This window comes from Vicugna pacos, chromosome 1 (assembly GCF_048564905.1).
Source record: "Vicugna pacos chromosome 1, VicPac4, whole genome shotgun sequence".
Taxonomy (NCBI): Eukaryota; Metazoa; Chordata; class Mammalia; order Artiodactyla; family Camelidae; genus Vicugna; species Vicugna pacos.
In genome coordinates, this window is record NC_132987.1 from 20,306,369 (window position 1) to 20,323,598 (window position 17,230).

The following is a 17,230-nucleotide window of genomic DNA, read 5'->3' on the forward strand; positions in this document are numbered from 1 at the left end:
TGATTTCTTTCAAGTATCTCCTCAAATATCTTGATTCCCTGTAGAAAATAACATCGCCATACAGAAATCAGTTGCATTTCCTTACACTAACAATGAAATATCAGAAAAGGAAAGAAACAATCCCTTTTAAAATTGCATCCAAAAAAATAAAATACTTAGGAATAAATCTGACCAAAGAAGTGAAAGACTTTTACATGGAGAACTACAAAATGTTGACTCAGGAAATTAAAGATGACTTAAAAAAATGGAAGGATATCCCATGTTCTTGGATTGGAAGAATTAATATTGTTAAAGTGGCCATACTACCCAAAGCAATCTACAGATTGAATGCGATCCCTATCAAATTACCCAGGACATTTTTCACAAAATTAGAACAAATAATACTAAAATTTATATGGAATCACGAAAGATCCAGAATTGCCAAAGCATTACTGAAGAAAGAATTATTTTGGAGAAATAACCCTCCCAGACTTCAGGCAATACTACAGAGCTACAGTAATCAAGACAACATGGTATTGGTACAAAAACAGACATTTGGGACAATGGAACAGAATAGAGAGCCCAGAAAGAAACCCACAAACTTTTGGTCAATTAATCTTTGACAAAGGAGGCAAGAACATATAGTGGAGTAAAAAGACAGTCTCTTCAGCAAGTGGTGTTGGGAAAACTGGACAACTACATGTAAATCATGAATACTCCTTCACACCATACACAAAAATAAACTCAAAATGGCTTAAAGATTTAGACATAAGACACTATAAACGTCCTAGAAGAAAACATAGGCCAAACATTATCTGACATAAATCTCAGCAGTGTTGTCCTAGGGTGGACAATACCCAAGCAATAGGGATAAAAGCAAAAATAAACAAATGGGACCTAATTAAACTTACAAGCTTCTGCACAGCAAAGGAAACTGTAAACAAAATGAAAAGACAACCTACAGAACGGGGGGAAATATTTGCAAGTGATGAGACTGGCAAGGGCTTAATTTCCAGAATATACAAACAGCTCATTCAACTCAATAACAAAAACAAAAAACAAAACCCAATAAAAAAAATGAGCAGAAGACCTAAACAATGAAGATATATAAATGGCCAATAGGCACATGAAAAAATGCTCAGTATCGCTAATTATCAGAGAAATGCAAATCAAAGCTACAGTGAGGTATCCCCTCACACCAGTCAGAATGGCCGTCATTCAGACGTCCACAAACCATTGGGGGAAGGGTATAGCTCAAGTGGTAGAGCGCATGCTCACCATACAAGAGGTCCTGGGTTCAATCCCCAGTACCACCTCCAAACAGAAATCAATGAATAAACCAAACTACCTTCCCCTCTTAAAACAAACAATACAAGCAAAAGTCCATAAGCCATATTCTGGAGAGGGTGTGGAGAAAAGGGAACCCTCCTACACTGTTGGTGGGAATGTAGTTTGGTGCAGCCCTATGGAAAACAGTATGGAGATTCCTCAAGACTAAAAGTAGACTTACCATATGATCCAGCAATCCCACACTTGGGCATATATCCAGAGGGAACCTTAATTCAAAAAGATAATAATGCACCCCAATGTTCATAGCAGCACTATTTACAATAGCTAGGACACAGAAACAACCTAAATGTCCATCGACAGATGACTGGATAAAGAAGTTGTGGTACATTTTTACACTGGAATACTACATATATGTATACATATGTAAATGTGTAAATAAATCTAACATGTATAAAATACACAACTGTATAGCACAAGGAACTATATTCAGTATCTTACAGTAACTTGTGAAAGAGAATATGAAAACGAATATATGTATGTTCATGTATGATGGAGGCATTATGCTGTACACTAGAAATTGACATAACATTGTAAACTGACTGTACTTCAATATAAAATACATATATACATACATAAATACATATATATATATACAAAAAAAATTGCCCTCCTCCCTCTCTATAACCTCTGGGCATTCCCTAACTCTCTTACCTTACTTTCTTTTCTTCCTCGGCAGTAAATATTTGTTTCTTTTATAGCAATAAATATTATGTATTTACTTGTTTAAGTGTTTATGATGTTTGTCCCCTCTGTCTAGATTGCACAACAGTTCCATGTGGGCAGTCTTATTTTTTTAAACATTTTTTATTGATTTATAATCATTTTACAATGTTGTGTCAAATTCCAGTATAGAGCACAATTTTTCAATTATACACGAACATATATATATTCATTGTCACATTTTTTTCTCTGTGAGCTACCATAAGATTTTGTGTATATTTCCCTGTGCTATACAGTATAATCTTGTTATCTATTCTACAATTTTGAAATCCCAGTCTATCTCTTCCCACCCCCTGCCCCCTTGGCAACCACAAGTTTATATTCTATGTCTGTGAGTCTATTTCTGTTTTGTATTTATGCTTTGTATGTTTTTTGTTTGTTTTTGTTTTGTTTTGTTTTAGATTCCACATATAAGCAATCTCATACGGTATTTTTCTTTCTCTTTCTGGCTTACTTCACTTAGAATGACATTCTCCAGGAGCATCCATGTTGCTGCAAATGGCGTTACGTTGTCGGTTTTTATGGCTGAGTAGTATTCCATTGTATAAATATCCCACCTCTTCTTTATCCAGTCATCTGTTGATGGACATTTAGGCTGTTTCCATGTCTTGGCTATTGTAAATAATGCTGCTATGAACATTGGGGTGCACGTGTCATCCTGAAGTAGGGTTCCTTCTGGATATATACCCAGGAGTGGGATTCCTGGGTCATATGGTAAGTCTATTCCTAGTCTTTTGAGGAATCTCCATACTGTTTTCCACAGTGGCTGCACCAAACTGGGCAGACTTATTTTTAGTCACTGTTATGTTCCCAGCATTTAGAAAGGTGCCTGGCATACTGTAGGCACTAAATAAATATTTGTTGGAATGAAATACAAGTGCAATACAGTTTGATCCTTATAGTGGCAGTGCATATAAGATGCAGTAGGAAGTAGAGGAAAGGGTGACATGACTACCTAGGAGTTGAGGGAAGTCTTTACAAAGATGCCCTGAAAAAGATTTCCCTGTTTGGGGAAAAAAATCAGATGAGAGCATCCCATACCATGACAATAGCATTGCAGACATGAGAGAACACAGTGTGTTCAAGGGACCAAAAGTACAGTACTGCTGGAACATAATTTGTGGGGGTAAAGATTTAGTAGTAGGTGGTGCCAGATCATGAGAGTTTTTATGCCAGACTAAGAAATTTTAGATTTTATCCTGGGGCAGGGGTAGATGGTGTGGAGCCATTGAAGACTTTTGAATGAGTGATATATTTGGTTACATATTTAAAAGGTAACTGGTAACAGTGTGAAGGATGGGGATCAAAGCTAAATACTGCATTTTATTATATACTCTGTGTATGATGTTGCAAGATATATATGATGCAGAGAAACAGTTACTATCACATGGAGGGGCAGGTGGCTATTGCATTTTATGGTTGGACAAAACCACTCATGTGTAGTGTGAAGACGTTCTTGGCATACTTGCAGTACATCTGTGAGGGAGAAGAAATGCCCAGTGGAAGATTAGTTCATCTCTAAAAGTCTATTCTTTAGGATAGAAGCGTTTTAAAAAAAATTTTGGTTAACAATTATATTGTAAGTCATGTAAACTAGAAAAGTTATTAATAAGAGTACCAGTTATGAATTCAACAAGAAGGGGTGTTGTTATAGAATAAAAGATGTGTTTGAAAGCCAGCCTCCTTTCTTCATAGAAGAGCAGTTGTTTTGTCAATAATATGCCTCCTGACCTTGATTCATTGTTGAAGGACATAGTGACAGTTGTAAATGTCATTAGATTATATATTATTTGCTACAGGACCAATGGTACATCTGCCTTTGTAGGACAAATACCTGCTTTTGCATATAGTAGTACCCTGGCATGGACAGAGTTTTTTAAATGAAGAATAAGCTAAAACATTTCTTACTTTCGTTCAAATGAAGTAAAAACCACTTACATCATTTCAGCTGTCTTGCTCAAGTGTCCTATCTCAGCAATGTATTAAATGTCTTGACTACTTTAATCTTACTACTTTAGAGTCAAAATAAGATGTGTAAATTTGAGGATAAGATGGAGGTGCCAGAAACGGTGCACATGGTTTGGATGTTGAGTGTTTGGCACAACCAAGTTCGTGGAAACATGATCCTGTATCATTGAACGTGTTTTAAAAACCACATCCAAATGCTAAAGTGGGAAACAAAGAAATGTTTTCCAGACGCAGATACCGCAATACAGAGAATTAAGATCCATTTGTCTCCATTTCCCAAGTTGAAGCATTCACCTCTTGTGCACACTTTGCTATTCAACTCATTGTCTAATGGAACAATAAAAGTAGTTATCAGTGAAACACTGCTTTATAATTTTTGAGTTCATGTTTGATCCAGATAGGGATTTTCAGATTTGTTAGAAAAAATGGAAAAGATAAGAGAAACTAGTCAGGATTAGGTTACAGAATCAACTCTAGCTAATTTAAGCAGAAAGAGATTTAATAAAAGATTTTAAGTGGCTTATAGAGTTGTTGGAAAGACTGAAGAAACGGACTCTAGTCAAACTTTCAGGCATGACGTTCAAAAGCCACATTGCACCTGGGCCACGAGGGGCGTAATTACCACTTTTAGGATCAGAAAGGTGCCTGCAAAATTAGGAAGCTGTAACTTTTAGCTACTAGTCTTAGAACTTTGCCACCTGTGCCATGATGAGAAGTCTGCTGCTATCAGGAAACAGACATCGACAGGCCAGTAAAGTGTGGGTAGTGGATGAAAAGCCCAAAAAAAGGGAGTCAATGGAAAACCATTAGAATGGGTTACGTAAATTGAGGAAGGGTCAGTGTTATCAAATACTAAAGTGTGGTTAAATAAGGTTGCACCAGAAAAGCAGTCCTTTGATTTGGTAACACTTAATATTATTATTGTTCTTGAAAGTTCTAGTAAAGACAGGATCAGAAGCCAAATTTCAGGTTCAAGCTGTGAGTAGGAGGTGAAGGATTGGAGCGAGATTATAAATTAAGTTTTCCAGAAGCTTGCCTTTTAAGGAGCAGTAATTTTTTGTTAGTGTTTTTATTTTTTTGGTCCAAAGCACTTGCTTATTTATATACAGTAATTAACTAGAACTAGTGAGGCCCTACGCAGATATCACATGTAAGACAAGTATATTCTAAAGTTCCTGATGTCTGACCTTATTGTGTAGCTTGATATAAAGTGTGTGCTATTAAAATAATCTCTGCTTAGAGATGTAATGGGTACAACGTGATTTTTATTAATTCTCTAACCATTAGTTACTTCATTTTTTGTTTTTTAAAAATTAAGTTGCAGCTAATTATTTTGATTTTTTTTATAAAGTGCCAATTAATTACTACTGTAGTTTGGAGTTACAGTTTAAAGCCTTGATAGCTGACTTAATCAACATATTAACATGATTGGTGATCTGGCATTGATTCAATGAATTTACTTGCAAGGTAGTTTATTTTGAACGTTAGTTAGTGACACTCAAAAGAGTACAGATTATGACAACTGCCTTTCTAAGAAGTGATTTTATGATTTTATGTATTACATAGAAGTTGAATTTTTATTTATTCTAAGTAAATATCTGACAATGTCAAAGTCATTAGATTCTGCTGACAAAATGATCCCCACTGTCTCCCTGTTAAACAGGTGGGTGGTGGAATACGTGTACACTTATACAGTGGCGTTTGCTCAAAACTGCGCTTATGTGAATAAAACAGCAACATGTTCAAGGGCAGTGATTGAGTGTTCCAGATTCCCTCATTAGATATGGAGCATTTTATTATAATTTAATTCCAAATTTGTTTGTCACCTTATATGGTGACCTAGTTGTATTTTCAGTTGAAAGAAAACAAACCAAAACCCTCTGGGTTATACAGAGGGGAGCTGTCAATGAAAGAGAGACTTAAAGGAGAAGATTGGAAATAGAATTGGTTGGCAGTGTCCTAGCGTGAGAGGGAGGGAACGGGGTAGAGAGAGCACCGGTAGATGGATGAGCTTTGGAGAAGAGGAGGGGGATCTCGTCTCTTGTGGAACAGGAGAATGGATGGATACAAATTCAAATATATATAATTTTTTTCTGTTAGGAAACCAGTGTATTTATAAAGGCCAACTCACATTAGACAATCTGAGGGTCATTTTTAAAGATTAGATTCCTTGATTCTGACTTGAGATGAATATAAGTACGTTTATTCTGTCTAAGTGGTTCCTTGACCTTTTTCCTAACCTCTCAGTGACAGACTTAACAATGAGTATCTTACTGGTGCCTTTCCATTGATTTTCTAATTTTAATTTTAGAAAACTATTTGTTATTGGGTTTTTCATCAGTGCTTCTTAAGTTTCTGATTGACTTTAAAATATATTGGTTTAAGTGGCCTTTAAAGTTGACAAACAGAAAGAGACTTGAGTTTATCTAGCTCAGGCTTTCATCAGGAAAACTGTTCTTCAGAGCTTTGTCTGAAGTCGTTTGCTGCTTAGTGGCAGAGGTAAGACAGGAGCATTCGTTTCATGATTCTCAGGGAAATGCTCTTGCCCTGTGCCAACCACCTTGCTTTCCTAATGTAGTTCACTGGTGTCTGACTTCAGCGCCCACACTTCTGTGTGTCCTTTCAGCCCATGAGCATCTCATCTCACGAGAACTTCAAAACTAGACTTACAGGCTTCTTCTAATATTCATTCAGCAACTATTTCTCAAGTGTCACCTGTGTGACAGTCACTGTTTTAAATCTTGGGGATCAGCAAGTTCTCAGGCCTTGAATTGAAGGAACCAAAAATAAACTTAAGTAAAAATGAACAGTTTCAGTTAATTGTAAATGCTGTCAAGAAAACAAGCAGAAATAGAATATGGTAGCAGGCTTATCTACTTTAGATAAAATAGTCAGGAAGGGTTTTTCTGAGGAAGTGGCATTTGAGCTGAGACCTGAGTGGTAAGAAGAGGCAGCCATAAGGAGTGGGAGGGTTAGAGCGTTCCAGGCAGAGGCCCTCCCCTTGAACAGGCTGGGCATGGTTAATGTAAGGGAAGAGGGTGAGTGGGAGGAGAAGAGGCCAGAGAGAAGAGCACAGTCCAGTAGAGCTGTGAAGACCATGAAAACAGGGATTTAGAAATGGACTTGTACGCTAAGTGAAATGGAACCGTGTTGGAGTAGGGGAATGACCTGAATAGTGTGTTTAAAAGATCACATGCTTGATGGAAGGTGGGTTGTAGGGTAATACTAATGAAGGCAAGAAGAAGTGGTGGGATTTGGGATTTATTTGGAGGTCTGCTGGATTTACTGATGGGTTGGATATAGGGGTGGGAGGTTTTGGAAGGATAGTGAAAAAGAGAGAAGATGGTGGTAGACTGGGGTAAGCCTGTGTTCTTTGGGGAAGAAACCAGATGATTTGGGGCTTGAGTTTGAGAAGCCAAGGAGGCAGTTGAATGTTCACATCTAGTGTTGGGGAGCAGTAATCAGGCTGGGAAATGCAGATTTGGGAGGCATTAGCATTAACACCATATACCCTGAAGGAATTTGCATAGGGAAAGAAGAGAAAGTGGTCCAGAACTGAACCCTGAAGCATTGCAACATTTAGAGGTGAGAAGGGAGGGAAGTCAGCAGAGGGCCAGTGATGTAGGAGGAAAGCCAGAAATACTGGGTGTGGAAGCTAGGGAAAGAGGGAGTTTTAAGGAGGGATGTTTGCCTCCACTTGTATTAAATACTGCTGCCAGATCAGGTGTGATGAGGACAGAGACATGCCATTGGCAATATGGAATGCATTGGTGACCTTGGCTAGAGCAGTTTCAGTGTCATTATTGGGTTAGAAGCTGAAGAGGACCAAAGAATGAATAGAAGGTAAGGAATTGGAGACAGTGACTAGAGATGATTGCTTTTGAGAAGTTTTGCTGTGAAAGGGAGTCTAGAAATGGAATAATATCCTGAGGGAGGAGGTAGAGTCAAGGGAGATTTTTTTTTCTTTTTTGTACTTTAAAAAAATTGGGAAATACCAAAGCTTGTTCATGAGCTGATGGGAATGATCCAGTAGAGAGGGAAATTAATGGTGATACAAAAAAGAGGGATTAATTATGGAGACAAGTCTTTGGGGTGGCGCTGGTGGGATGGGTTGGAGGGCACAAGTTGGGGGATTGCCCTTTTCTAGGAGGGGGGACCCAATGGTATAACATGATCTCACACGCCCCTGTGTACACAGCTCCTCCCTTCTGTCTCACCAGACTCCTTAAGATCAAGTTGATCATCTTCTTTCTCTAATCAGTGATTTTTTTTTCTGTGCTACATCTTATGTGTTCTTTTGAATTTAATTTATTCTATATAAGGCTTAGCATATAGCAGGTGGTGATTTTTAACACCAGTTTTAATTTTTGTGCCAACAGGTGAAGCAAAAAATTTATTGCCATATCTTGGACCCCACAAAATGAGAGATTGTTTCTGCACCATAAATTTGGACCAGGAAGAGGTTTACCGTACCCAAGTTGTTGAAAAATCTTTAAGGTTTGTAAAACAATTGGTAAATTATCATTTGTATGATATATATTGATTGAAACATTTTATACATACATTTCCTAGGCAGCCATCATCAAGAAGACATTTTTCATCTGGAACTTTTACTTTTCTTTTACATTCTGAGTTTATTTTTAGAATTATGGAATCTCAGAGTTTAAAGGATCCTTCATGTTCATTGAGCTGGACTAAATGCCTTATGCTTAGTTCATACTGACAATTATCTTTGACAAGTGATCATCTGGCATTTGCTTAATAATGTTCCAGTGACCAAGGAGTTCACTGCCTCCTAAGCAGCCTGTTGGGTCTTGGAACCATTCTGACTCTTAAAAAACTGTTGCATTTAGTTGATTAATGTCTATCAAAAGGAGAATGTACTGCATGCCAAGAACTTGCTGGGTGCTGTTTATTCATACAACCACGAGAACAAGACAGACTCAGTGCTTGCTTTCATGTGACTTTTCATTGCCTCAAAATGTATCTTCCTCTTAATTGTTTTTAATTCTGTCCCCTGGATTTCTGGAGAACAAGTTTAATCCATGTTTCACATGACACTCTTTCAAGTTTTTGAAAACAACTGCCATATACCTCAGGTTTTTCTCTAGGCTAAATTTTGCCCATTCATTCAAACTTTTCTCAAAGTTCATCATTATTTTATTACTCTTGAGAATAAATTACCCCTTAAAGTTTGTACAAGTCACTTAACTAAGTAGGGCATTGTAAGGGAATGAACTCCTAGGTAGATTTCTCATCTTTTGAAAGTGTAATGGCACTTTGAGGATACCATAGTAAATTCTAATTCATCAAGTTGGAGTGTACCGCCTCTTCTCTGCAGATAGTGTTTGTGGACATAATTCTAGTGCAGAGCTGTGCTGTAAGGATGCAGTCTTATTCAGAGGTACGAGTTAAAGCTAGGGAACGGAGAGTTGTTGGAATGAACATACGGTGGATGAGATATTTAGTAACCCAAAAAGAGTTAAAGTAATACACTTCACATCTTTAATCATAAATCAGCTGTCCCTGTGGTATTAGAATTCTGTTGTTACTTACATGTTATAAATGATGAAACTGAGTCACCAAAAGGCTGAATAATTTGTGCATATAATAAAGGAAGTTAGAAGCAAAACTGAGATTGGGACGTGAAACTATTTAAATCTTAATTTGTTACTTAATGTATGTTGATTCCATATCGCAGAAAAATCAGTGACTTACAAAACTAGTAATTTTTAATAAATTGAATACTTTGGGTTGTTCCTGATATGTAGACTTGTAAATGAGTAACTGAAATTAGTTTACTTTTTTGTTTGTTTGTATTAAACCCTTGCCTTTCCAGATATTTGTGTTGGGGAAAATTATAAAACCAATTATTCTTATCCATCTTAAATTATTTTTCTAGATGCATAGCAACTTGGAAGATATTTTAAGGCTAGCAGTGGTTACCTGAGGTCATTTCAATATAGTTAGATATTTCTTGGATTCTAGGTGCCCCCCCTAGCATGTTCCCTTGTGGAATAGGGTGAAAGAACCTGTAGTACAAAGCCTTCCTCACTTTGCTTTCATTTCATTGTTTTCTACCCTTGTGTATAATGTGATAAGCTAAGTCAAAAGTCGGCAGATACCATTTAGATCTTTATGGGTTCTGAATATTATAGTTTTTATAGGCAGTCTGGATATAGAATTTTCATATCAGGTAAGTAGGAGTCACACATGGAATCCATAGCTCCTAAATCTCTACCTTAACTCCTTTTAAGGAGTAGGTGGTCTGTAAACAAATCAAGTAACAGCAATACTGCTTCTCTTCTCCACACCAGGAACTTCCTTAGGAGTGATAAGCGTGATCATAGGTCAGTGATCATAGTAGAGTATTGCTTTAAATAAGTCTGGTCATTGCTCCTTACCAACCTTGTTGAAAAGTTTTCTTCAAATACATTGATTAATCAATTAATTAATTAATTTATAAAATAAAGACGTGGACACCCAGATGTGGGGATTAATTTGTTGAGATTGTGGTAATATAGTGATACAGATGACTTAATGAATAGGTCTCATCTTGTCCTTATTTGGCCTTAGAATGTGTTTTTAAAATAATAGTTGAGTGTGGATATGTGATATATAAAGGAATTTCTTAATTTTATGATTGTTTGTAAAATGATGCAAAGGAGGAAAATTCCTAAACATGTTGTGTCTTTGCCTGATAGTTGTTTTTGTATTGCTTTCTATGTTGAGACTAAATAGAAGACTAGTTACTGTGACAGACCAACTTTTAGAAGTTTATTTTGGTTACGTTTGAAGTGAAAAACATATTGACAGACGTTGACCAGGCATTGTAACAACTAAAAAGCTGAGCTGGCAGTTTTCTGGACAGGGTCCTAAATGACTTCTTTAAGAGTCATTTACTTTGCATTTCAGCTTCTCTTTAAGTCGTGACATCCTGAAGAAATTATATTTTATGGTGACATTTTTAATGTATCTTTTTGCTCTTTAAACATTTTCAGGAAAGAGGTACTTTGACAGATGATGTTAACTAGCATTTCAGAGATTCATGTCTTCATGGGAGAATTTAAATATCAAAATAGCATTTTTAAAATGAATTTAGAAAAATAAGCTGTTTCATAGGAGAAAATCTTAGCAACTTAGGGGTAAGCAAAGATTTCTTTACTTAGGATGCCAAAAGCATCAGCCATAAAAGAGGTAACTTGATAAATTGGATTTTATCAGAATCAGAGCCTTCTGCTCTTCAACAGACACTGGCAAGAAAATGAAATGGCAGGCCACGCCTGGAAGAAAATATTTTGACAAAGGACTTGTATCCAAAATTTCTTTAAAAAAAAATAGAAGATAGATAACCCTTTTAAAATATGTGGGGAAAATTCAGACAGATGTTTCCTAAAGTAAGATATACAAATGGCCAGCAAGCACATGAAAAGATATTTAACATCATGAGTCATCAGGGAAATGTAGTTTAAAACCATTTCTATCACTATAGATTCTTGAACATAATGTATCATGATAGAAATCAGACCACTGGTCCCTGTGATAGTATGAAGTGACTGTACAAGGGGACTTTCTAGGGAGATGGAAATGTCTTTATCTTGATTGGGGTAGAGATTACACAGGGGTATAAATTTATCATGTCAAATTCACTAGAATATCTGATTTTAAAAACTTTTGGTAGCAGAAGTTGACAATGATACAGAGCACCTGGAGCTCTCTCCTGCACTGCTGGTAGAAGTGGAAAATGGTACAATCAGGTTGGAAACAGTTTGACAATTTCCCATAAATTAAAAATTCACCTACCCTTTAACTCAGCAACTCCACTTTTAGTTACATACACAGAAAAACTGAAAGTGTAAAAGGGCTGTGTGTACAAATATTCATACAGCTTTATTTTTAATTGCCCAAATTGGAAGCAAGTCAGATGACATCACTAGGAGAATGGATTGTGGAATATTCATAAATGGAATGTTATCCAGCAATTAAAGCTAATGAACTAGTGATATGTGTAACAAAATGGAAAAAAAATCTCATAGACATTAAGCTGAGTGAAAGAAGCTGGACACAAATGTACTTAACCATTTGATTCCATTTGTATGAAATCCTACAGCAGATCTTTAGTGATAGAAATCAGATCACTGTGGCTGGTATGGTAGAGTAACTGCAGAGAAACAAAAGGGAACTTTATGAGGAGATAGAAATGTTACTGTATCTTAATTGGGATGGAGGCTACACAGGTTTATAATTTTATCAAAAGTCATTAACCTCTGCACTTTTGGGGGGGTGGGTGAGTAATTAGATTTACTTACTTATTTTTTAGAGAAGGTATTGGGGATTGAACCCAGGACCTTGTGTATGCTAAGTATGCACTCTACCACTTGAGCTATACCCTCCCCCCTCAACCTCTGCACTTTAAATTGGATTTTATCATATGTAATTTATTCCTCAGTAAAGTTGATTAAAAATAACTTGTTTTAATTTTTTGAAGAATATGTTTAACATTTTATATAACATTACCCACTTTAGATGTTATATTATTGTGATTAATTTAGCTTTACATATTTTTGAGATGATGATGGTGTGAACAACACTGTCCTCAGCTCTTGTGTCCACTTCAGGTGAGCATGACCCTAGGCAGTTACTGGGTCTGCTGGCCACAGGACTCCTGCAAATCTGCTTTTTCAGAGCCCAGCCTGGCAGTTGAGGTCCTTTAGAGTTCAGCTTGGTTTGTACAGGATTTAGTTGAAACGTAACATAGAGAATTATTTTGGAGCTATTGAGACTTTTCTTTATGGTGTTTTAGTTTGTAATTTTAATTTATTTTATTGAAAATATTAATTAAGGATACTGTTGAATTTACATTTAATGAACTTTCCCCCTTTTCTCTTCAGCCCATTTTTCAGTGAAGAATTTTACTTTGAGATTCCAAGAACTTTCCAGTATTTGTCTTTCTATGTCTATGATAAGAATGTTTTACAAAGAGACCTTCGTATAGGTATGTACTATTCATAATTATCTTTAATCACAACATTGGTGTTTACACTCATTCTTCCTCTAAAAGGGTTGAAAATATGCTCAACATTTCTAATCCTTTCCTCTAGACTTCATTTGTGGACCTGATTTTTAATTTGTATGCTCAGCTTGTATGACACTTCCTCAGGGAAGGGGTGTAACTGATCCACCCCTTGTCATGGTTTCATCTATTTCCATAGTACCTGATCGGTCCCGTTCTGTAGTATTCATTATACTTGTTCATTATTTTGTTGTTTAAAGTCTAGATTCGCTAGTTGAATATGATATTTATGAAGGCAGAGACTGTCACTCAGAGACTGCCTTACATTTAGTAACTGTTTGGTAAGTATTTGTTAAATGGTTCAAAGAATGTTTTTATACAAAGATCACAGTATTTGATCTCCAAAGAACATCTGTTTTTTTGGAGCTTTTCTAATAGAAGTAATAATTCACTTTAATCTAGTCATGTTTTCTCTCTGGCCATATTGGTGACCAGTAACTATTTCTTAAATAATTGTCTGAGGCTGGGGTGTAATCTGTAGGCATGGACTAGAACAATGCTAACTGGCCACATATGTGTCACATTTATGGTCTTTGCACCATTATCTTTGAATTATAATAACAGGTAGAGGTCTGTAATTTACATGTATTACTCTCCCTTTTTAGTGTCCTGAATTTCATTGTCTCCATCTCTCATTTCCAATTTGAATATGCTCGTCTCCTACAGTTTAAATGATTAGGCTTTAATTGATTTTGACCTCTTAACTACCATCTAATTTGTTTCTGCTTTTGCTATTGAACCACTTAACAAATGGTCTGTATCCTTCTGCTTACTACTTACTTATCTTTAAATCTCCTGTAATCTGGCTTCTACGTTTTTCTAACAATTGAAATTTGTCAAAATCACTTAAGAGCAAATAAAATAACCTTTTAAAGACAATCATATTTTTTCTTAATTATAAAATTACTTTGTGTTCTTAGGGACTGATAGTGACTTTGCACAGGAATAGTTACAGTTAATAATTTGTGTATTTCTTCCCATTCTTTATTTCATGCATTTGTATTGTTATATTGTACTATTTATTCAGTTTTTTCCTTTTTCACGTAGTATTATCTAATGATTCTTTTCCCATGTCATTAAATATTTTTCAAAAATAATTTGTTTTTTAATATCCTTTTTTAGAAATATATGACTTTATCACTCCTTTGTCACTCCTTTTTCACTTAATATTATCTAATGATTCTTTCATTAAATATTTTTCAAAAATAATTTGTTTTTTAATATTCTTTTTTAGAAATATATGACTTTATCACTCCTTTGTCACTCCTTTCTTGGTGGACATTGATGTTTCCAGATTTTTAATACTCTAAATGGTGTTGCTATGAATATCCTTCTGCATAAACTTTTGCATGTCTCTTTTTTTAGGATAAATTCCTAGAAGTGAAAATGCTGAGTATAAGGGTTTGAATATTTTTAAGCTTCTCCTGTATGTATTTTTACATTGGCTCCCAGAAATATTGTACTAATTTACATTCCCCCCAGCATAGCATGGGCATAATCATCATCATGCCCTGGTGATTCTTGAATATTATCATTGAAATTTTTTTTCCATTTGATAGGTGAAAGTAGTATTTTCTTTTTCCAACTTAATGTTTTCTGATTATTAGTGAATTTGAGGAATTTTTCAAATGTTTATTGGTCTTTTACATTTTTCTTCTATGAATTAGTTGTTAATTCTTTTGTCTGTTTTTCTTTTGGATGGAATTTTATCTTTTATTTATTCCTATACATCTGTATTTATTAAATATGTTAACTTTTGTCAGCTGTGTACATAACAAATACTTTTTCTCTATCACAAAAGGCATTTTCATAGTTTTCAATCGTCTTCTGCCTCTGTGTCACATTAGACTCCCTGAACTGTTTATTCAGTTTACTGAAAGCCAAAGAAAAGACAGTTTAATGTCACTGCATTTTCCTAGTTGTCTTTCTTCTGACTTCTTTACTTATATGTGGACTTTTCTCTTTCTAGCAGACGTTTAATTATGGATTACCCTTGAGGCTCTATCCTCAATTCAGTTAAACGAACATTTACAAACACTTCTGTAGCATACGAAAGATGGGAATATTAAGATGAATAAGATTCAAGTTGCTCCCAGGCTATCAGGGAGGCAGATGTGTACGCTAATACTAATGTATTTAATAGGGTCTGTGCTGGTAGGAACAAAGTACTTGGGAGCACAGAGGAAAGAAGAGTTAATTTTGTTTGGTGGAGGATTAGCAGAGAACAGAGACTACCCTGAGTTTCAAGATAACAGGGATTAGCAGAAGCAGAGAAGAAAAAGTGAATCTTTGTGGTGTATGTGCTAGAGTGTATAAATTACTTCAGAGCAGTGTGGTAGCAGGTGAATCTGGAAATACAAATTGGGCCAAGTTGTGGTGACCCTAAAAGCTGTGCTAAGGAATTGGACTTTATCCTATAGACAGTAGTACTGAGCCTTTTTAGAATGAGGAGGCTTTTGGAAGTTATATATAACTATATATACAAATAGACGTTTGTAGTTTAACAACTTTCTGTGGCCTAAGCAATAAATCTCAAACTACAAACTCAGTGTCTCTAGAAATACATAGTTAAAGTATATATGTGTAATTATATATAACTATATATAAACACACACAGTTTTTTTTTAGGTATACATACACATACTTTAAATATGTAATCTATAGTTTATGGTTTAGAATAGCAAGAGGTTAATGGCAGGGAGTTTCATCAAGGAGGCTGTTTTCAAATGAGATGAAGGGTAATGGCTGTGGAAATGTAAATGATGGCATGTGCCTCACAGGAGTAGCCTTCAAATAGGATTTAGGGACTAAGGAGATACAGGGGATATAAGAAGAGAAGGAGTTAAAAATGGTCTTGTTGTCTGTGGCTCTTATTCATTAACTGCAATAAACTGTGAAAAAGAGCATTCAGTTTTGAGTGGGGGATGGGACGGGGAGAGGATGTCTTTGGCTTCAGACAAGTTAAACTTGTTGTATTACCTGGGCTCTATCTTGGTGGACATGTTGGTTGAATGTTGGAAAAACAGATCTGAAGTTTAGGGAAGAGATCTGGACTTGATGTGGAGATGTGGAGATGTGGATCTGAGAGTCATTAGCATTGAGTGATACTTGAAGCCTCTACCAAAATGAATGAAATTGCCCTGGAAGCAGTTAAGGAGGGTTGCAGGGAAAATGAGGCTTCAGTGAAGATTGATAAGTGTTTCAGAAAGGTCAGAAGAGAGATAGGAGAGAGCAATATCTCAGAAGGCAAGGAGATCTTTTAATAACTAGAGAGAGAGTAGGATAAAGATTTCATAGAGGCTGTTGGCTGTTATTAGTGACCCTTGAAAGAGTGTGTATCTTTGATTATCATGACTTTTTAAGAAAATATTTTGTAATTTTCATTGTCTTATTTACACGTAGTCATCATTTAGTGTTTCTCGAAAAGGCTTTAATTGAGGTTTATAATTATGATTTGTAAAAGTTGCCCTTGTTTCATTTTTTGTTTATTTTTAAAGTAAAAATTTTAATTTAAGTAAAAATCAATTCTTTGTAGAGTGGTATCAGAAGGCAATAACTTGGTATGGAAACTTTTAAAAAAATAAGTTTATTCTTATTAGGAAATAAAACTTCTTCACTTAGCAGAAATTATTTTTCCTTTTACAAATAGGAATTATTAAAGTAAACACAGTATGTGCATAGTTTTTAAAGTTGAAAAAGAAGAAAAAGCAAAAAAAAAAAAAGAAAGAAACCAAACAAAAAAGAAAAAAATAGTTGGAAAATGGTCTTGATATTTTCACTTATAAATTTTTGCATTTTTTAGTTTAACATATTTTCTTTTGTCATTAACTCATAAGATTAGGGGGTGTTTGTTGCTGTTGTTGTTGTTTTTAATTTCAAGCTGCTGGAAATTGAGTTCCCTTAATTATTCTATGACTCTGAGTTGCTCTGTTGTAGGTTAAACAGTGCCATAGCATTTTCTGGGAATGTAATTTGAGTTAAATTTGAGAGAACTATCTTTCAAACATAAGAAGAGCTGAGAATGTGAACTGGTTGAATAGCTTTGAGAGCTTTTTGTTTTTTTATTTTTAATTGTATAGGTAATACATGGATATTACCTTCCATATATGGTAATATATGGGTATTTTTCTTTTTGTAAGA

At 35.4% G+C, this 17,230-nt stretch overlaps 1 protein-coding gene across 2 annotated transcripts in view; it reads left to right on the forward strand.

The window, feature by feature from the left end:
• Positions 1–17,230, forward strand: part of RASA2 (RAS p21 protein activator 2) — a 111,436-nt gene that overhangs the window by 18,347 nt on the left and 75,859 nt on the right. For both annotated transcript variants that reach the window (XM_072958409.1, XM_072958420.1), the window contains exons 2-3: positions 8,397–8,514; positions 12,909–13,012. In XM_072958409.1, coding sequence (XP_072814510.1) covers positions 8,397–8,514; positions 12,909–13,012 — 222 coding nt within the window. The remainder of the gene's footprint in view (positions 1–8,396; positions 8,515–12,908; positions 13,013–17,230) is intronic.